The 17,402-nt window shown below is 40.5% G+C and overlaps 1 protein-coding gene across 5 annotated transcripts in view; it reads right to left on the bottom strand.

The window, feature by feature from the left end:
• Positions 1-16,890, bottom strand: part of ATOSA (atos homolog A) — a 58,589-nt gene extending 41,699 nt beyond the window's left edge. Inside the window, exons 1-2 of one of the 5 annotated variants that reach the window (XM_048866542.2) lie at positions 16,183-16,890; positions 15,800-15,846 (exon numbers count right to left, since the gene is read on the bottom strand). In XM_048866542.2, the coding sequence (XP_048722499.1) occupies positions 15,800-15,815 (16 nt within the window). In that variant the 5' untranslated portion in view covers positions 15,816-15,846; positions 16,183-16,890. Of the gene's footprint in view, positions 1-6,608; positions 6,676-15,638; positions 15,758-15,799 lie in introns of those variants that run through there. The other 4 variants (XM_048866547.2, XM_048866545.2, XM_048866543.1 and 1 more) reach the window with 4 other exon arrangements.
• Positions 16,891-17,402: the final 512 nt, after the last annotated feature.

Here is a 17,402-nt window from a genome sequence, read left to right as displayed (position 1 = left end):
GCGTGCCTAAACCCTTTACTGCTCGTAAGGTCTACTACAGTTTCCTGTCTGCTTGGCAGCAGTATCATGTTTTCTTTTCTCCTCTTGTGAACTCAGCTGTGTTTGGCAAATGGAGAGGAAAGAACAGCAGAAAGACCAGTACGAAGTATTAGGAGTTACTAAAAATGGTACTAAAGTGCTATTAAAAATAAAAATATACAAACTGACCTATTTACACAGAGAGAGAGAGAGATGTCAGGGAATTCATTTGTTACACTGTATAAAGATTTCACAGTATAATAATTACATTTACACAGAGGAACACTTAGTGCAAGGAAATCATTCACAATTAAAAATAACCCTACCAAATAAGAATATCAATTGACAATAAGGACACATACTATATCACAGGTTTCAGAGTAGCAGCCGTGTTAGTCTGTATCCGCCAAAAGAAAAGGAGTACTTGGGGCACCTTAGGGACTAACAAATTTATTACTAACAGTAAACTAAATACTGGATAGGCAAATTTACAAAACCCTGTGCAATGGGAAAAAAATATACACACTGTACATAGAAAACCCCTGTGGTTTAGCCAAGTATATAGATGGACATTTTACCATGTGTATCAATTAACTATGTATTCAGAGTGCGTGCAAGAAAAGTTACCCAATTTTCACATATCAACAGACCTCTGAGCCATTAGTGCTGATGGAGGACAGAAACAATCCCAGAGTACTGGAAAATGGCAAATATAGCACTTATCTATAAAAAGAGGAATAAGGACAGCCCAGGGAATTATAGACCAGTCAGCTTAATTTCAGTACCCAGAAAGAAAATGGAGCAAATAATCAACAATTTGTGACCACAAGACAATAAAGTGATAAGTAAAGGTCAACATGGATTTTTCAAAACAAACCAACCTAACATCCTCCTTTGATCAGGAAAAAAAGACTTATAGATAGGGGAGAAGCAGTATATGTGATACATCTCAACTTTAGTAAGGCTTTTGATACTGGCTCACGTGAGCTTCTCATAAACAAACTAGGGAAACATAGCCTAGACTAACCTCCTTTAAGGTGGGTGCACAACTGATTGGAAAAAACACACTCAGAGAGTAGTTATCAATGGTTCACAGTCTAGCTAGAATGGCATATCGAGTGATGTCCCTCAGGAATCTGTCTTGGGTCCAGTTCTATTCAATGTCTTTGTAAATAATTTGGATAATGACAGAGAGTACATTTATAAAGTGTGTGGATGATACCAAGCTGGGAGGGGCTGTAAGCACTCTGGAGGACAGGACTAGAATTCAACATGAGCTTGACAAACTGAAGAAATAGTCTGAAATCAATAGGATGAAATTCAGTAAGGACAAATGCAATGTACTACACTTACGAAGGAATAATCAACTGCACAAATACAAAATGGGAAATGACTGCTCAGGAAGGAGTACTGTAGAAAAGAATCTGGCATTTATAGTGGATCACAAACTAAATATGAGTCAACAATGGAATATTGTTGCTAAAAGAGTGAACATCATTCTGAGATGTATTAGCAGGGGGTTTGTGAGCAAGACGTGAGAAGTAATTCTTCCACTCTACTCAGCACTGGTAATGCCTCAACCAGAGTACAGTGTCCAGTTCTGGGCACCACACTTTGGGAAAGATTGGATTTTCTCCAATTTGTCAACAAGGAGAACAACAAAAATGATTAAAAGTCTAGAAAACATGACCTATGAGAAAAGATTGAAAAAACTGGGTTTGCTTAGTTTAGAGAAGAGAAGACTGAGGGGGGACATGACAACAGTTTCAAATAGGTAAGGACAGGACAAAGAGTAATGGGCTTGAATTGCAGCAAGGGAAATTTAGGTTTAGACATTAGGAAAAACTTCCGAAGTGTAAGGGTAGTTAAACACTGGAACAAATTACCTAGGACAGTTGTAGATTCTCAGTCATTGGAGGTTTTTAGGAACAAGTTAGACAGACACCTGTCACGGATGGTCTCTAGACAATACTTAGTCCTCTCTCAGTGCATTGTACTACAGGGGATTGTACTAGTCCTTCATTTCTATGATATATATAGTTACACATGCAAACAAGAGCATTTACCCACCTAATATATCCATGCACATGGCACAAAAGTTTTCTGGTTTTTTTTTAAATAACCACGAGCATCTGTGTAAAATTCATAGTCTTACTGAAATTTGAAATGGAAAAGACTTGTAAAGTCTTCTAGGGCACATCCACATTGCAAAGGAAAACCTGGGGAACCAAGTGTCAGAGCCCAGATTAACTGACTCAGCCTCACTGATTTGCGGCTGTAGAGTTAAAAATAGCAGCATAGACTTCTAGGCCTGGACTGGAACCCAGGTTCTGAGACCCTCCCTGGATTTCAGAGCCTGGGCTCTAGCACAAGCCCAAACTTCTACACTGCTATTTTAGCCCAGGAGCCCAGGCTCAGAGAACCCAAGTCAATTCACCCAGACTTGTTTTTCTTTGCAGTATAGACATCCCAAAGTCTACATCCCAGCCAATGCAAACTTACTTCCTAAAACAGATTCTAGTTCTTTGTCTAGTCCAGTTTTAAAATGACTCAAGTGGAAGACAATTACAGTCTAACAGTTCTCACCATTAGAACACACACTGGGTGAGGAAATTTTTCGTCCCATTATTCATTCTCATACCTCTTTGCGCTACTCTAATTCTTAGATCTACTTGGTATTTACATTCTTTAAAGTCTTGCTGTCTTAGTAGCTATCTGGCCATACTATACATATTTTGATTTTAATCTTTCCTCACAGGTCAGTCTATTCAGCCCTTTAATCATTTGTTGCTCTTCTTATGAATCCAATTTGTTAAGATATTTCTAATGTTGCAGAGCTCAATAATGCATGTGGTAGTCTAGATGCAGTCTCAATAGCAACTTTGCTATGCTACTAAATTTTACTGTGTTGCAAAACAATTATGAAAAACTAAAATTAGCTGACATGATACTTGCCATGACTTAGTAGTCAATGTAGACCAGGCCACATTGTATGCATCATGTCTGCAACTGCACATCAGGCAACATACTTTAACTGTGCCTTCTAACGCATCCAAAATATATCATCTCATAACAACACAACTACTGACACGTCTCAATGCCTGAACAGTATACCCAAACAAAAGAAGTACAATAATAGAAAGCCATGCTGAGCTTAGTGAATTTTAACCACTCAGCACAAGCATTTTCCAAAAAAAGAAAAAGACACACACAAAAACTGAACATTATGGAACAATAATTGACGAATACCAATACAAGGCTATTAAAATGAAACTGAAACATTTAACCTTGAAGCGTTAGATTAATATTAGACTGCATTCAGTTTCCTCTTCCCTATTCTTTCCTTCATCAAGCTCCTTGCCCTCGACCTTTAATGACGAGGGGTTTGGGGTGCAGGACGGGGCTCCGGGCTGAGGCCAAGGGGTTTGGAGTGCAGGAGGGGGTGCAGGTTCTGGGGTGGGGCTGGAGTACAGAAGAGGGCTCCGGGCTGGGACAGGGGGTTGGGGTGCTGGCGGGTGAGGACTCCGGCTGGGGGTGTGGGCTCTGGGGTGGGGCCAGGAATGAGGGTTTTGGGGTTCAGGAGAGGGGGTTGGGGTGAGCAGTGCAGGGTCCTGGTGGCACTGACCGTGGCTCCCAGGAAGTGGCCAGCACGTCCAGTCCCTAGGTGTATGGGCAGCCAGGGAGGCTCCATGTGCTGTCCTTGCGCTTGCAGGTGCTGCCCCCACTGTTCACGGTTCCTAGCCAATGGGAGCTGCGGAGCCGGCACCTGGGGTGGGGGCAGCACACGTAGACTCCCAGGCAGCCCATGCACCTAGGGGCCGCAGGGACCTGGCAACCACTTTGGGGACCTGCAGGGAGCCTGCCTTAGCCCTGGACCCCACTGCACTGCGAACCAGACTTTTAATGGCCCACTCGGCACCACCAGGGTCCGTTTTTGACCAGGCGTTCCAGTCAAAAACCGGACACTTGGCAACCCTGGTGCTATTATAGTGCTTTAAGTGTAGACAAGCCCTTACTCTATTCTTGAATTATTGTAATCTGTCTTTTTCCTCTACACTTCGGCAAAACCTCTCTCTACAAAGGTCATTAATGACCACTTCTTAGACTTCTCGGCCGTTGGCCTCCTTCAATTACTATATTGTATTTTGTTGATAGAAAATAAGTTTTATTAAATTATTTCCAGGTGAAATAAGTATGGTTCAATGCTGTACAAAAGATACATATTACGTAACAAGGCCTCATGTATTCATGTGTATACACATGAGTGTGTGTAAGCTTCTAAACAAAGCTCATTTCAAGGCACAGCATGAGTCTTCAACAATTATACATTTTTTGCAGCGTTAGAACACAAGTGGTTTTCAAATTACATTTTTAAAAAATCAAAACACCCCTAAAGGAATCAGAATTAAATTTTCCTTTGAAACTACAGTCTTTGATATTCTTCCTACCTCTATGGTCCATCTGCAGTTGTTACATCTGAACATTCCAAGTACTGCATGAAAATAGTTATTACTGTAGTTATGGCAGCAACTGTTGTTTTTCACCCCTCTTTTCATACTCCTAACTTTCCAGATGTATTCCTTCTGGGCTTCAATTTTCCATGTGTGGTCTCTGTTCAATGGTGAAATTTGAACAGAATCCCTTTGACCCTTTTTGAGCTATAAGTACTGAAATGGAGAGGCGAGGGAGAAACATTTTTCCTCTCAATGTAAAAAAAAAAAAAAAAAAAACCCCAAAAAACCAACCCAATCATGTTTTTATTGAAAAGTAACATCTGAAGTTTGAAACCTGGCATGAATAATATCCTTAATAAAATCTGTGTACTTTATTAGGTTTGGGGGAAGAAAAGTGCAAATTAAAGTTAAAATCATTGCGGGGGCAGACAGGAAATTCACTTCTGAGCAGGCTCAGTAGGTATCTGCTATTATTTTAGCAGAACAGTAATTAATCTTATCATCCTTTGTGACCTCACTACCCATTCTCTGTTCAGGCTGATCCCGATAGTCTAGTCCCTACTCAGTAACTACTGATGTGAAATTCCCTTCCCCACAGTAAAATTCCTTTGGGGGGAGGGGGAGGAACCTTGCCATCAGACAACCCCAGCCGAAAGACAAAGCAGAGACTTCGGGATGGGGTCGGGAAGTTCTCTTCAGTTGTGGCTGCATTTTGAAAATTCATAAGACACAGACAAGTAAACGTACTGCTGCCCAGTTTACCCGACTTACAAAAAATGCTGAGACAAAACAACCAGGAGTTGACATGGTGAAAACTAACCCTTTCCCCCTTGCCCACACATTTCACGTCTTCACTGGAAAAGTAACTCAAGTGTTTTCTCTAACATCCCTTCCATTCACACACAAAACTCTCTTGCCTGAGTTTAGTGGTGCTTTCAACCCAGGAGAACTGGCACAGTTGGTGGTCTGAGCTACAGCCTGGGTTCTACTTTCACTCGAGCTGCCAGCATCTCCATTTTGCAGCAAGGATGCAAGCTAAACCACTCAAGTGCAAATAGTCCTCCAATGCCCTCCCACAATTCCCCTGTGTGTTTAAAATGACAGACAAGTTTTCCCACAATTCACTGGGAAAAATCAGAGTGTCTCAGCATAAAGAGCCACAGGATATGCCCCCAGAAGTCTAGCAACACACACAAGTGAGTGCAGTGCCAGTAAGGACCCAGTATCTTGGGTACGGCTTTGAAGTGTGGATGCTCACACCCAGGCCAAGCTGAGTGCCAATCACCCAAGTGAACTCTGCAGTGAAGATATATTCTGAGATGTGAACTTCAAAGCCTAAATGGGATCACTATGGTCCTAATCCTACTGCCACTGAACATAATGGCAAAATCCACTGACCTCAGTGGAAGCACATTAGGGCCTTAAATGACATTAAGTACAAACTATTAAAGAGATTATTTTTTAAAATACTAATGTAATATTAAAGCAGAATGGTTAATGCAATATTTCATAGAAGAATTTAAATATTTAAAAATCATTCTAAGGTCTAAAACATGCATGCCTCTTGCCGATCAAGTAGTTACAGTAGGACTTCTGAAAGCATAGTAATAGAAATATAGATCTGTTGATGCCTCCAATCCACCATTAGATTTATCATTTGTATTATGATAGCCCCAAGAAGCTCCATCTGAGATTGGGACTCCATGAATGAGGTTTTGTACAAACAAACAGGCACATATAGTCCTTGCTATGAAGACCTTACAGTGAATTTATCAAACAGACAAAGGGTAGGAAGAAAAAATAGAGGCAGAGAGGGGTGAAGGAACTTGTTCAAGGCTACACAGCAAGTCAATGGCAAAGCCAGGAACAGAAACCCAGGTCTCTTGATTCACAGCGTTATGCCCTATCCACTAGACCATGTTTCTATAGCTTTTTGATTTTCCAATATGAGTGAGTAAATCGTCTATGCTTTTCCTCACCAACCAACACATTCCAACTTTTCCTTATTCTTACCAGAAATTAGCAATCTTTGACTTTAAGGTGACTATAAATCTGAATCTTTTTTGCTATACTAATGGTATTAACTAGTGAGTCAAATTATATTTCTATAACTAGAAATATATCTAAATATCTTACCTCTTCCTCCTGTTCAAATGTAACCCTAAGGTTTTCCCACCCCTCCTCTTGGACAGTCTCACTGAAACTTAAAAAAAAAAAAATGCACTATTAAATAGACAGTTACCAACAAATTAGTTAACATTGCTGTTAGGTCCCTAGTTTTTGTATGTCCTGATTTTAACAGTGCAGCATCAATGCAGTTTTTCGCAGCTAGTATCACAAGCATATTAGGTTTAGGATGTTAGAACTCTAGAGAAATAACAAATTAGGAAACAGAGCACTAATTAGTAGTGCATACTTTTTCTTCTTCATCCATGAGAGATTTCTTATGTGGCACAGAAAATCTTGAAAGAGTGCATGCTAGTAAAATATTCCAGAGCATGTGACCAAAAATATTATGCACCCAGTGGTGCAGTTAAATAGTTCAGATGGAAACAGTGTTATGGAAACAAGCTCCATTATTTTGAATTTGTTCTTTTCAGAATCATTGCTGATAAAACTATACACACAATGATTTTGTATTTATTTGCAATGAGACTGTGATCATGTTCAGAACACAAATTAGGTTTCCTCCCAGTTTTGCTACCTGAAGTGCTTTATTCACCTAACTGACTGCATACGTAGTTATTCTCTCTACATTCCCCAAGCCCTTTTTAGAAACAGCCTCTCTATTCACCATTATTACGGTTTCATTTTTTAGGTCTACATAATTTTAGAAAAGGAGTACTTGTGGCACCTTAGAGACTAACCAATTTATTTGAGCATAAGCTTTTGTGAGCTACAGCTCACTTCATCGGATCCACAGTATGCATCCGATGAAGTGAGCTGTAGCTCACGAAAGCTTATGTTCAAATAAATTGGTTAGTCTCTAAGGTGCCACAAGTACTCCTTTCCTTTTTGCGAATACAGACTAACACGGCTGTTACTCTGAAACCTATAATTTTAGAAGGCTCTCTGGCACAGTGCCCAACAGTTTTTGTTCTAAAATTGTTTAAAGCTGCTAACATTAAAAGTTAGGCCAATATTCATAGCTACAAAATCTACCATAACAAATTAAAACAAAAATCTATACATTTAAACTATATGATGAGCAAAATTATAAGTGTCAGAATTTTGATTTGGTCAAAATAACTCGTATAATTAAATGAAAGTGGTTGGAGAACATTTGAGATGGTCATATCATTTAATTAAATTACTGTTTGTTTACAGGAAGCCTTTTAAAAAGTCTCTTTTAGAATTTTAGTACCAGCAAATTGTGTATATAATCCAAGTATGAGTGTACATTGTTTACTGTGTATAACTGCAGATATACCAAAGGAAGAATGAAAAGGCCAAAGGGGCGGGGGTGTGGATGTTATGGAGAATTTTCAGTAACTAGAAGTGAGATTGTACACACACACACAAAGCCCCATATTGCTTAATTTGCATTCACACAAATTGTTTATGTGCTTAATAGCCTATTTATGCATGAAGTCCGATTTACTTGAGAAATTACAAGTGCAAAAGTGACCATGGAACTGTATGTGCACTTCTGAGACCACTACACTACATGTTTGAAGACTTAAGTTGGCCTTAATATATAAAAGCCCTTAAACACAAACAGTAAGTTATGTGAACAATGTAAAGCCAAGAAAGAACACTTTCTATCATACCTTAAAAGCTATTTCAAGTCATTGTTTTTCAAAATTTGAAAGACTTTAGCTAGTAGTTACTGCATCAGGATGGAGGAGATAGTTACTAAAAAGTTAATTGCAATGAAAGTATATTTTTCTATTGACTAATTATTGCACTGATAGATAGATGTGCACTGTGTGTTGATGGTGCAATTAGAGAATAAATCCATTTTCAGAACCTTTCTAACAGAGGTACTGAGGTAGTCCTTTCTCAAAACTACCAGAGAAACACAGTTGCCAGCGTGAAGTGCTGAAGGGACAAAGTCTTTCAACAAAGGTACTGTAGTAAAAAGTGACAACACAAAGTGACAATCAGGTGACACTATTCCTATTCCCGAGAATACTGCTGATTTTAGGAAGCGGAATTTTATTCTATAGTCTACTTTAAACTGAAGTCAATCAGCAAAAGTTGTAAGGCAAGTAATTTGGGCCTGGCAGTCACTCAGCTCGCCTAAGGACTTAAATGTGACCTCTAAAATCAACGACAGAATAGCAATGCCTAAGATTCAATACATGTTGAACCCTAAGGATCTGACCTGGTGAAAAGTCCTACTTGACTTCAGTGAGTGCTGGATCAAGTCATAAGGGTCAAATCCACAGACCAGTGTACAGCTCAGTCCATACGACGGGGTTTCTGTAAGATCAAGTCTATACTAGAAACTTTTGCCAGGATAGTTAAATCATTTAGGGGTGACATTTTTTATATTGTCAAAAGCCCTAGTGTAGACACAGTTATACCAGAAAAAATATACATTTGCCAGCCTATCTTATAAGCTAGACTGGCAAAAGAACTCTTATACTGCAAAAGCTGCATCTACACTAAATGGGTCTGCAGGCATACCTAGTGTAGACTAGGCCAAACAGTGCAGGGGAAGACACTTTGATGTGGAGACTTATTGCCTTTACACCAGTCACTGCACTTCCTCCAAAATGGGGGATGGGTTGGATAGCCAGAACCCATGTAGTTGCAGTCCCATCAGCCCCACCATCCCCATTAGGGTGACCAGATGTCCCGATTTTATAGAGACAGTCCCGATTTTTGGGTCTTTTTCTTATATAGGCTCCTATTACCCCCCACCCCCGTCCCGATTTTTCACACTTGCTGTCTGGTCACCCTAATCTTCCAAGATAGCACGAGCTCAACTCCACCCCCCCTAGACATATAAAATGAAACCACAGCAGAGCAGCTCTCTCCAGGGCTCTGGTGAAGGGGAAAATTCTAAATTCTTAAAAATTTCCACCTCACAGATGAAGTTATCAATTGCCTTTAGCAGTTTGCCTTTCAATACTATTAAAATTATTCAATTTTAGGCAATAAATGTTTTTATCTGTATTTCAACTATGAAAGTTTTCACAATAGGAAACATTTTAATTAAGTCCATTTATAAATAACCAATATTTTCTTCTTAAAAGCCTCATTATTAATACAAAGAAAACCATCATCTCATGGTTAAAATTTTACTTAAACCAAACTTTTGTAGTAATCTTTTACTACTAGAGTATACAGTCTTGTTTTGGCAGGAAGGGGGTGGATATTAAAGAGAAAAATCAAAGAAACCAGAACCCAACTCCTCAACAAAAAGGAAAAAGATCTTGATATCTAACACCATGTATGCATATGTATACTGCATACTACAAGAACAAATCTGTTTTCCCCATAGATTAAGCCTAGATGGCTTCATGCCTTATAAATGGAATTTCAGTTTAATATTCAGACTGCCCATCAATATGTTTTTCATCCGAATCATCTGGTTTTTAAGATTACTCTATAACAGTAATCTTAAGATTAGAAAAAGCACACCCATGCCTCCTCTCTCCAATCATCTTATCCCCATCCTCCCTGCATTCAACCATGGCACCAGAGCCACAACTGATCATTATCAGAATAATTTCTCCACTAAACAGGAATCAGCACCACCTTCAGTTCAATCTCCCCTTCCCTGCATTTACCTGTGGCACCTATAGCCAGAAGCATAATTAAAAGATATTTAGAATGATAGTTTCCTTATTAAAACAGGAAGTAGCATCACCTCCACTTTTTGTTTATGTTGTCTACATAACTTGTATTATTCATTTTAAACTGTCAGCTTCCAAAATGTAACAATATCAAAAATAAGTATTTAAGACACCATTTTATTGGGGGAGTAGATATTATAAAATTAAGGGGTCTGTATTACAATGTTGTACGGGTAGGGCCCTTCGTTTTCAGTTTTTATTTTATTTAATTTTCCCCAGGAATTTATCAGTGTTTATTACCACAACAATAAAAACAGGTGAAAAATCAGTGCAAAAAACTATTAATTTTTTTCTGGGTAAATATCAGTGTTTATTTTGGTGGATGGAAAGACAGGAGAAAAAAATATTCAGTAGATTAATGCTTTGAATTCCATTTATCAATGTGGTTTGCTGCAGAACTAAAACAGAACTCAAAATATAATGCCACTTCTCAGTTTAAGAAAACAATATATCTCTAATCTCCAAATAAATGTTTTCATTTGAATAAACAGTTTACTCTTGTAGACTTAGAACTATTAGCCTCTAAATATTTAGATTTAATAATTGGACAACACCAGTTTCAGCGCAAACACTCAACTTTATCCTTTTCTCCTGTTTTTGTTTGTTTAAAACTTTTGAATACTTCCTTGTGTTCTGAAATGTATTCTGATGCAGATTTCTGTTTTCTTCCCATTTTAGTGTGTCAAATCTTTAAACAGTTATCTGCTAACAGCTTGAAATGTGTATGTGGTGGGCATGAGATTTATCAGTACATTAAGATGTATACGCACTTCAGAGCTTGCATGCGTGCCTGTTTGTTTGTTGTGTGTATCTTTTAGACTAATACATAGCCTTACTTCAACAGGCAGCTTTGCATATACACACAAATATATTATTGTAATACATATATCTCATGCAATGTATTGTATTTTCCTAATAAAACATACATATATACACACATTTGAATGATACAAAAGTAGGGTGAAAATCAGAAACAATGTCCCCTTAAAAAAATGCACTCAGTATCAGTTGGCCAGGGGAAGAAGTGCTCATGCAAACAGGCTCCCAAATGGAATTGGTTGGGAATTTTTCAGCGAAACTTTTCTCTTCAGAAAATGTCAATTAATTAAAACCAAAATAAATCTGTTTCAACAAAACTTTCTTCTGGAAAGGTTTCTCAGGTGCAGGATGGGCTATCTGCTGTTCTGTTTTGTTTCTCCCACCCACCTCCACAAATTTTTTTTCAAAAGGTCTCAGTTTCATTCTATGTAAAATGAAAAATTCTAAAAGCTCAACATTTTTCACAACACTAAATTCTTGTTTTGCGGCCAGCACTACTCCCAACTTCCTGTAAATCTCGGTCTTCAATCCCTCTTCCTACAGCCCACTGGAAAATCTTTCATGTACAGCCTCAATGTGACAAGGCTGGCCAAATTTCTATGAAGGCTGAAGAAGTGGCTTTCCCCTCACTGATCACTGGAAAGAGACATAAGGGGGTCTCTCAACGCAACTGCTAGGAACAGACCACTCAGCACCTCCAATCTTGATTTCTCTGGAAAGGAGGAAGGAGAGAGGAGCATAATCTTCAGCCTGATGGTCTCCTCTTTTTTTGCTTCGATTACAGGACAGAAGCGAGTCAGCCAGGAAACCTTCCCCTTTCCCCTGAATTAACACTTAAAGGTGCAGATGATTCCTACCTAGAGAACTGACAGTCTAATTTGAGATGGGTCACAAATGAGCCACAAAAGAGTAACAAACACTGGAGAAGAAATGGGTAAGGAAAGAGAAGGGTTAATACATTAATAAGACCAAACAGCAACTCAGTGTATATGTGCACATCTTGTTGGTACTTCGTTCAATTAAATTATATATAAAATAACTAGTTTATGGAATGCACTAGGCAGGTACCTATTGAGAGCAAAGAGGTCAAGCACCATCACTGCAAGAGAACCGTATATCTGTGCAAGCAAATTTCTGTACATAAGTCAGGACATTACACAGACAGTTTTGTCAACACTAGAATTTGTTTTCTCTTAAAATTGCGCACTGTAGCTTCTGTGACTGGTAATGAAATCTGAGATTCTTACTTAATTACATGACTCCAGGAAAAACACCAAATATTGCAAGACTTGTGATAGAGATTTGGCAACAACATACCAAGTAATAATGCTAGTACAGACAAGTGGCTATCAATGCTTTAACTACCATGTCATCTAGACCTGCTGAAAGCAGGGTTAGGTGACAGCAGCTAAGGAGTCAGCTACCTCCCTACATTAATGCTCCCAGTGGTGGAGCTCCAGTGAAGTTTAAGTGGAAAAGTCTAGTGAAGACCCAGCCAATGAGGGCTCACACTTAACTGTGATGAGGCTACAGCCTTCCTTGCACTTCCAGATCTACGAACTGTTTCCCTAGCTTCCAAGATTGCTCCATGAACTTGTCTTTTGGAGCTCTATACTCATGTTTTCCCAGCCACTTCCCTTGAAACATTTCTTGTCTTTATCCTTTGCAATTTTCAAACTTCTCATTATAAGGCACACTGTGTATTTTAGATCTTCTATCCCATATAAACCTCTATCCCACATAAGCCTTCCCCTTCAGAGTTACTGTCCTATAAAAACCCCACTGTTAGTAAGAGTGTGACATCAGAATTAGTTCCCCTCTTCTTTCCTTCCCTGTCTGCCATTCCTCTCTACTGGTGACTCTGTAACTTGTCTACAATACAAATGCTTTGCCAGTATAGCTACAGCAGTACAGCTATACTGGCAAAGCCACCATGGAGGCACAGCATAAACCAACAGTCTTTCAGTCAGTATACCACCTCCCTGAATTACATTAATTATGCTGATACAAGCAGTCTTCTGTTGATATAGTTGTGTCTACTCTGGGGCATTTGCCAGCATAGCTATGTTGGCTAGGGGGTGTAGTTTTTTTTCACACCCTTGACCGACATAGCTATGCTGACAAAACTTTGTCGTGTAGACCTGGTCTCTGTGAAAAGCTCATAATTAGGTACCGTGATAAAGGTATGTCAGACAATCATCCTCCTTCTTTCCCCCTCAAACATTTATATCTTTCAATCCTTTTGGGTAAGTCTTAGTTAAGCATTACCTTAATTAAAAAAAAAAATCTTTTCTCCACTTGATTTTTGAAGGCATGTACATCTACAGAAAAAAATATACAATTCAAATGACACCCCCCACACACAATTTATCCAATTCAGAAATGCAGAAGTACAGTACATTTCTGTGCACAGATATGAAGGCTCAAACATACACTTTGAAAATACAGATTTCAAAATTTCTCAACAGTTAAACTGGAGTTATCAAAAATTATGCTAAATAAGTTTATTCCATATCTTTTAAATTTCCTTCTTTCCAATTAGCTATTGTGTGCTCATTATGGGTCTTTGTCCAACATGTTGGAGGTCTGTATCACAATTTAGGCCTTGGCAAACTGACAGCAATGCTTGTCTTGTGTCCTTCACGATTAATTTGCAACAAATGGAAGCAGGTGATTGCACACTTGACTGCTTGCTCTACTGTGGTGCAGCTGCTATGCAGAAGGCAGCACATGTAAACATTTGCATTATTCGTGCCTCTGTAAGAGCGTCTGTGGGCTGCATGTGGCATTTAGGCAGCACTTTCATAACCACCTTTGTATATGGTATTACTCAAGTACATTAACAAACAGCACACAGTTAAGCTAGAGACATTCGTTTACTAAAATGGCTATTCACATTCTCTATTTGTTGTGAAAACAGCTATGACTGTTTTAAAAACCCCAACTTACCTTCATTTGCTGTTGATCTAAAAGCAGTTTAAACACATTACTGAACATTCTATACTGTCTGAAGATTCTCAGAGATAATTAAATGTAATCTCAATATACTAACTGCCAGTTTCCATGAAAAAAATCTTACCACTCTTGTTTCTCTACAAATCCACTCATCTCCACATCATACTGATTAAAAGACATTAACCATTCCACAAACATCTTAAAATATGAACTAGACAACTGCATTTTCCTATCTGTTATGAGTTACGAAAGCATAAACAAAGGTCAATTAGACCTTTTAGAATAGTTTAAAACTGCAAATATTGACTCTCTGGTTTTATCTGATTATTTATTTTGAAGTTTTGAGTTCACCTTGGTGGTAGACAGCTTTCAAACTTCAGTCATGTGATCTGGAGTCTAAAGAAGCACACTACAAACAGCTTGCTTTGCAGCAGTCAGCTTTCAAAAAAAAAATAATGCTCCTTTGCTTCTTAATAGCACCTACCTGTTTTAAAGTATAAACGTCTGTTTTTAAAAGCAATTGTTTTTAAACTTAATTTACACACAACTAATCAACCTGTGCTGTGCATTTTTAATATACAATTGCAGAATATGATGTCTACAAAGGATGTAACAGAGTGTAAGAAATAATAACAGGCATCTATGCAAGGTCCATATTAGCAATTGTATCATAAAAAGCTTAATGGAAAGTAGTTATTGCACATGCATATTAATGTTTAACACCATAATATCTAGACTATTTTAAAACACTTCTCAAATACCAAAAAAGTTATTCATATTACAGGCAAATAGAGATATATGGTTTTTAAAAACTAAAAGGCAGTTAGATTAAACAAAAAATAGCAGCAGGAAAAACAGAAAAAAAGGAAAAGAAATGTATACAATCAGCTATGCAAGATTTTTTGAAAATTCTTTAGTATGACAAATAATAAAATTTGCTCCCAGACTGCTTATTGACTAAGTGAGGCAGATTTTTACAGCAATATACCCCTGATAATATGGTTCAGATGAGAAGCCATGACATATTTTTAACTCTAGGGGCATCAGCAGCTGTTGTTATACTGTATACAAGAGCTGAAGTGGTAGAAACAGATACATTGTCAGTGCATCTTATTTTGCCTATGGATTAGTCATAGAAAAATATGATCAATACCAGCAACAATCATTACACAGTAAGACTATTTCAACCTGCCGCTGTTTACCTGACTTCTTTACTAAAAAGAATCCCTTGTATCGAACCTAAATAAAAATTCTTCAACAGTTACAGTTGTTTTAGATGTGTTTCTGGGCTGCACTTACCTGCATTTACATATACCTGACTTATGCCAGGATTGCCTTGACTGTATCTGTGACTGATTTCTTTGTTTAAAATGTTGCAATTGTATGATAATAGTCTGAATACAACTCTATTTGATGTTTAACTGATACTATCTCCCAGGGCAAAAGGCGTATACCACAGTGAGTTTCTGCTTCCTTTCCCTGAGCTCTACTGGTAAAATTAATTAATCCATTCAAACAGAAGATTTTTTTAAAAAACCCACTACAATATCCAATTCTGCCTAATCAATTACAGACTACACCTTACCTTATATTATACCCTTCTCAGTATTTCCTGGACTGAACCAAAGCAGCAGCTGTATTCTCTCCTTCCCCCTCAACCAGAATCAGTGATAATATAGGAAGGCCTTAAAAAACAGGCTGTTTCTAAAATTAGAAAAAAAAATAAACTCTTAATAAATCATTTACCTCGTTCAGGCTTCATTTTCACTCCCAGTCTGTTTCTTCCCAGATCTCTGAAATGAGAGACTAAGGTTTTTTGTCCTTCTTCTTTGGAAGACTCTCTGATGCTCTCTCTGGCTACTTGTATTTATTTTTGTGTAAAACAATAAAATAAGATAAAACCCAGCACTCCACTCCTTAGGGCTTACAAGATCCTGCTAATAGCAGCTAGGCCTCCTCCTTGCATTCATTGTGGTGGCAGCAGCTGTCTGCGGGGAAAAGCTAAACACAGCCCAGTTTCCCTCTCTCTGGAACTTGCCAATGTGTCCTTCCTTGACACAGCAGCGACTGAGCAGGTCTATTTATAACCTGCCGGGGTAAAATCCCACACCACTGCCACCTAAACTCACCCCCTCAGCAGAAAGAGCCTCTGAGTCACTGCGGCCACAGCCAATGTCAGCACAGGCTGCCTGGAGTCCACTCCTTTTTACCTGCTCCAGGAGGGGGAAGAAGCCAGACCCCTCCAACTGCCCTCCCCCTCCTCTACACAAACGCTCCTGGCGAGCAGCAGCCCCTCAAACCATCGATCGCAGAAGGGGCAGAAAGAGGGGGCAGCCCCATCCCCGCGCCCCCTATCGCAGTCACTGCCCCCTCACACAGCCAGGGCTGACCTGGATTTCAGACTCGTCTCTCACCCCCTCCGCTCATGAGTGACCCCGCTCCGCCTGGCCCCTCTCCTGGCATACCGGGATGGGGGGCGGACGGGAACTATACCAGACCGCACAGCCGCGGTCCGCCCTACCAGCTCCCTGTCAGTGCCCCCCACCTGCCCGCGTCTGACAGGACTTGCGCAGGCCGCTCCGCCTGTCACACAGACACCCCCTCCCTCCAATCAACGCCCCCTGCGGGGCGGGCTAGCCCTGCACCGGCACCTGGCTAGCGCCGGGAGGGGCCGCATGCCACACTCATCTCCCGCTCCGCGCCCGGCCGCAGCCGCCCGCCGTGCCCCGTGCCCTCCCGGGATGTCACGGGGTCATCTCCCTGGCCGAGGGCGGGGAAGTGTGGGGCGGCGGCTGAGGGGAGCGGATACCTGACCCCCGCCCCAGTAGTGCCACGACACCCCCCCCCAGACACGGCACCGCCTCTGCCCTCCGCTCGCCCGCCTCACTTCTGCCTCCCCCCCGCCACGGCCCCCTCCTCTCCCTCTAGCTGCTGCCGCAGAGGGCTGTTTTCCATGGCTCTGCCCCCTGCCCGCCCTCCTGTGCGCGCTGCTGACTAACTCTCCTCCTCGCCGCCTGGCACCGCTCTGCCTCCGTACAAACGGGCCGCACGCATCACATCCACCCCAGGCGTTGCCAAGCGCTGGAGCAGGGCTGGGGGCGTGGGCTCAGCTCAGCGGCTTCACCTAAGGCCAGAAGGGGGAAGGGAGGAGGGCCCCGGCGGGGACAAGCGTGTCCCCGCGGCTGGGCAGCGCTAGGACCCCTCTAAACCCCTCCCTGCGTCCCCTCTGCCCGCTCGTCCCCCTGCCTGCCTCGCGCCCCCTCCTCCCGGCTCTGTTTGCCCTGTCAAAACACTGCCAGGGTCACGTGTCCCAACAACAGCCAATCCCCTCTCGTCACTTCCTCTTTGG

Source organism: Caretta caretta, chromosome 10, assembly GCF_965140235.1.
Source record: "Caretta caretta isolate rCarCar2 chromosome 10, rCarCar1.hap1, whole genome shotgun sequence".
Taxonomy (NCBI): Eukaryota; Metazoa; Chordata; order Testudines; family Cheloniidae; genus Caretta; species Caretta caretta.
The sequence above is the reverse complement of the archived record's forward strand: the minus strand, read 5'-3'. Positions and strand labels throughout refer to the sequence as shown.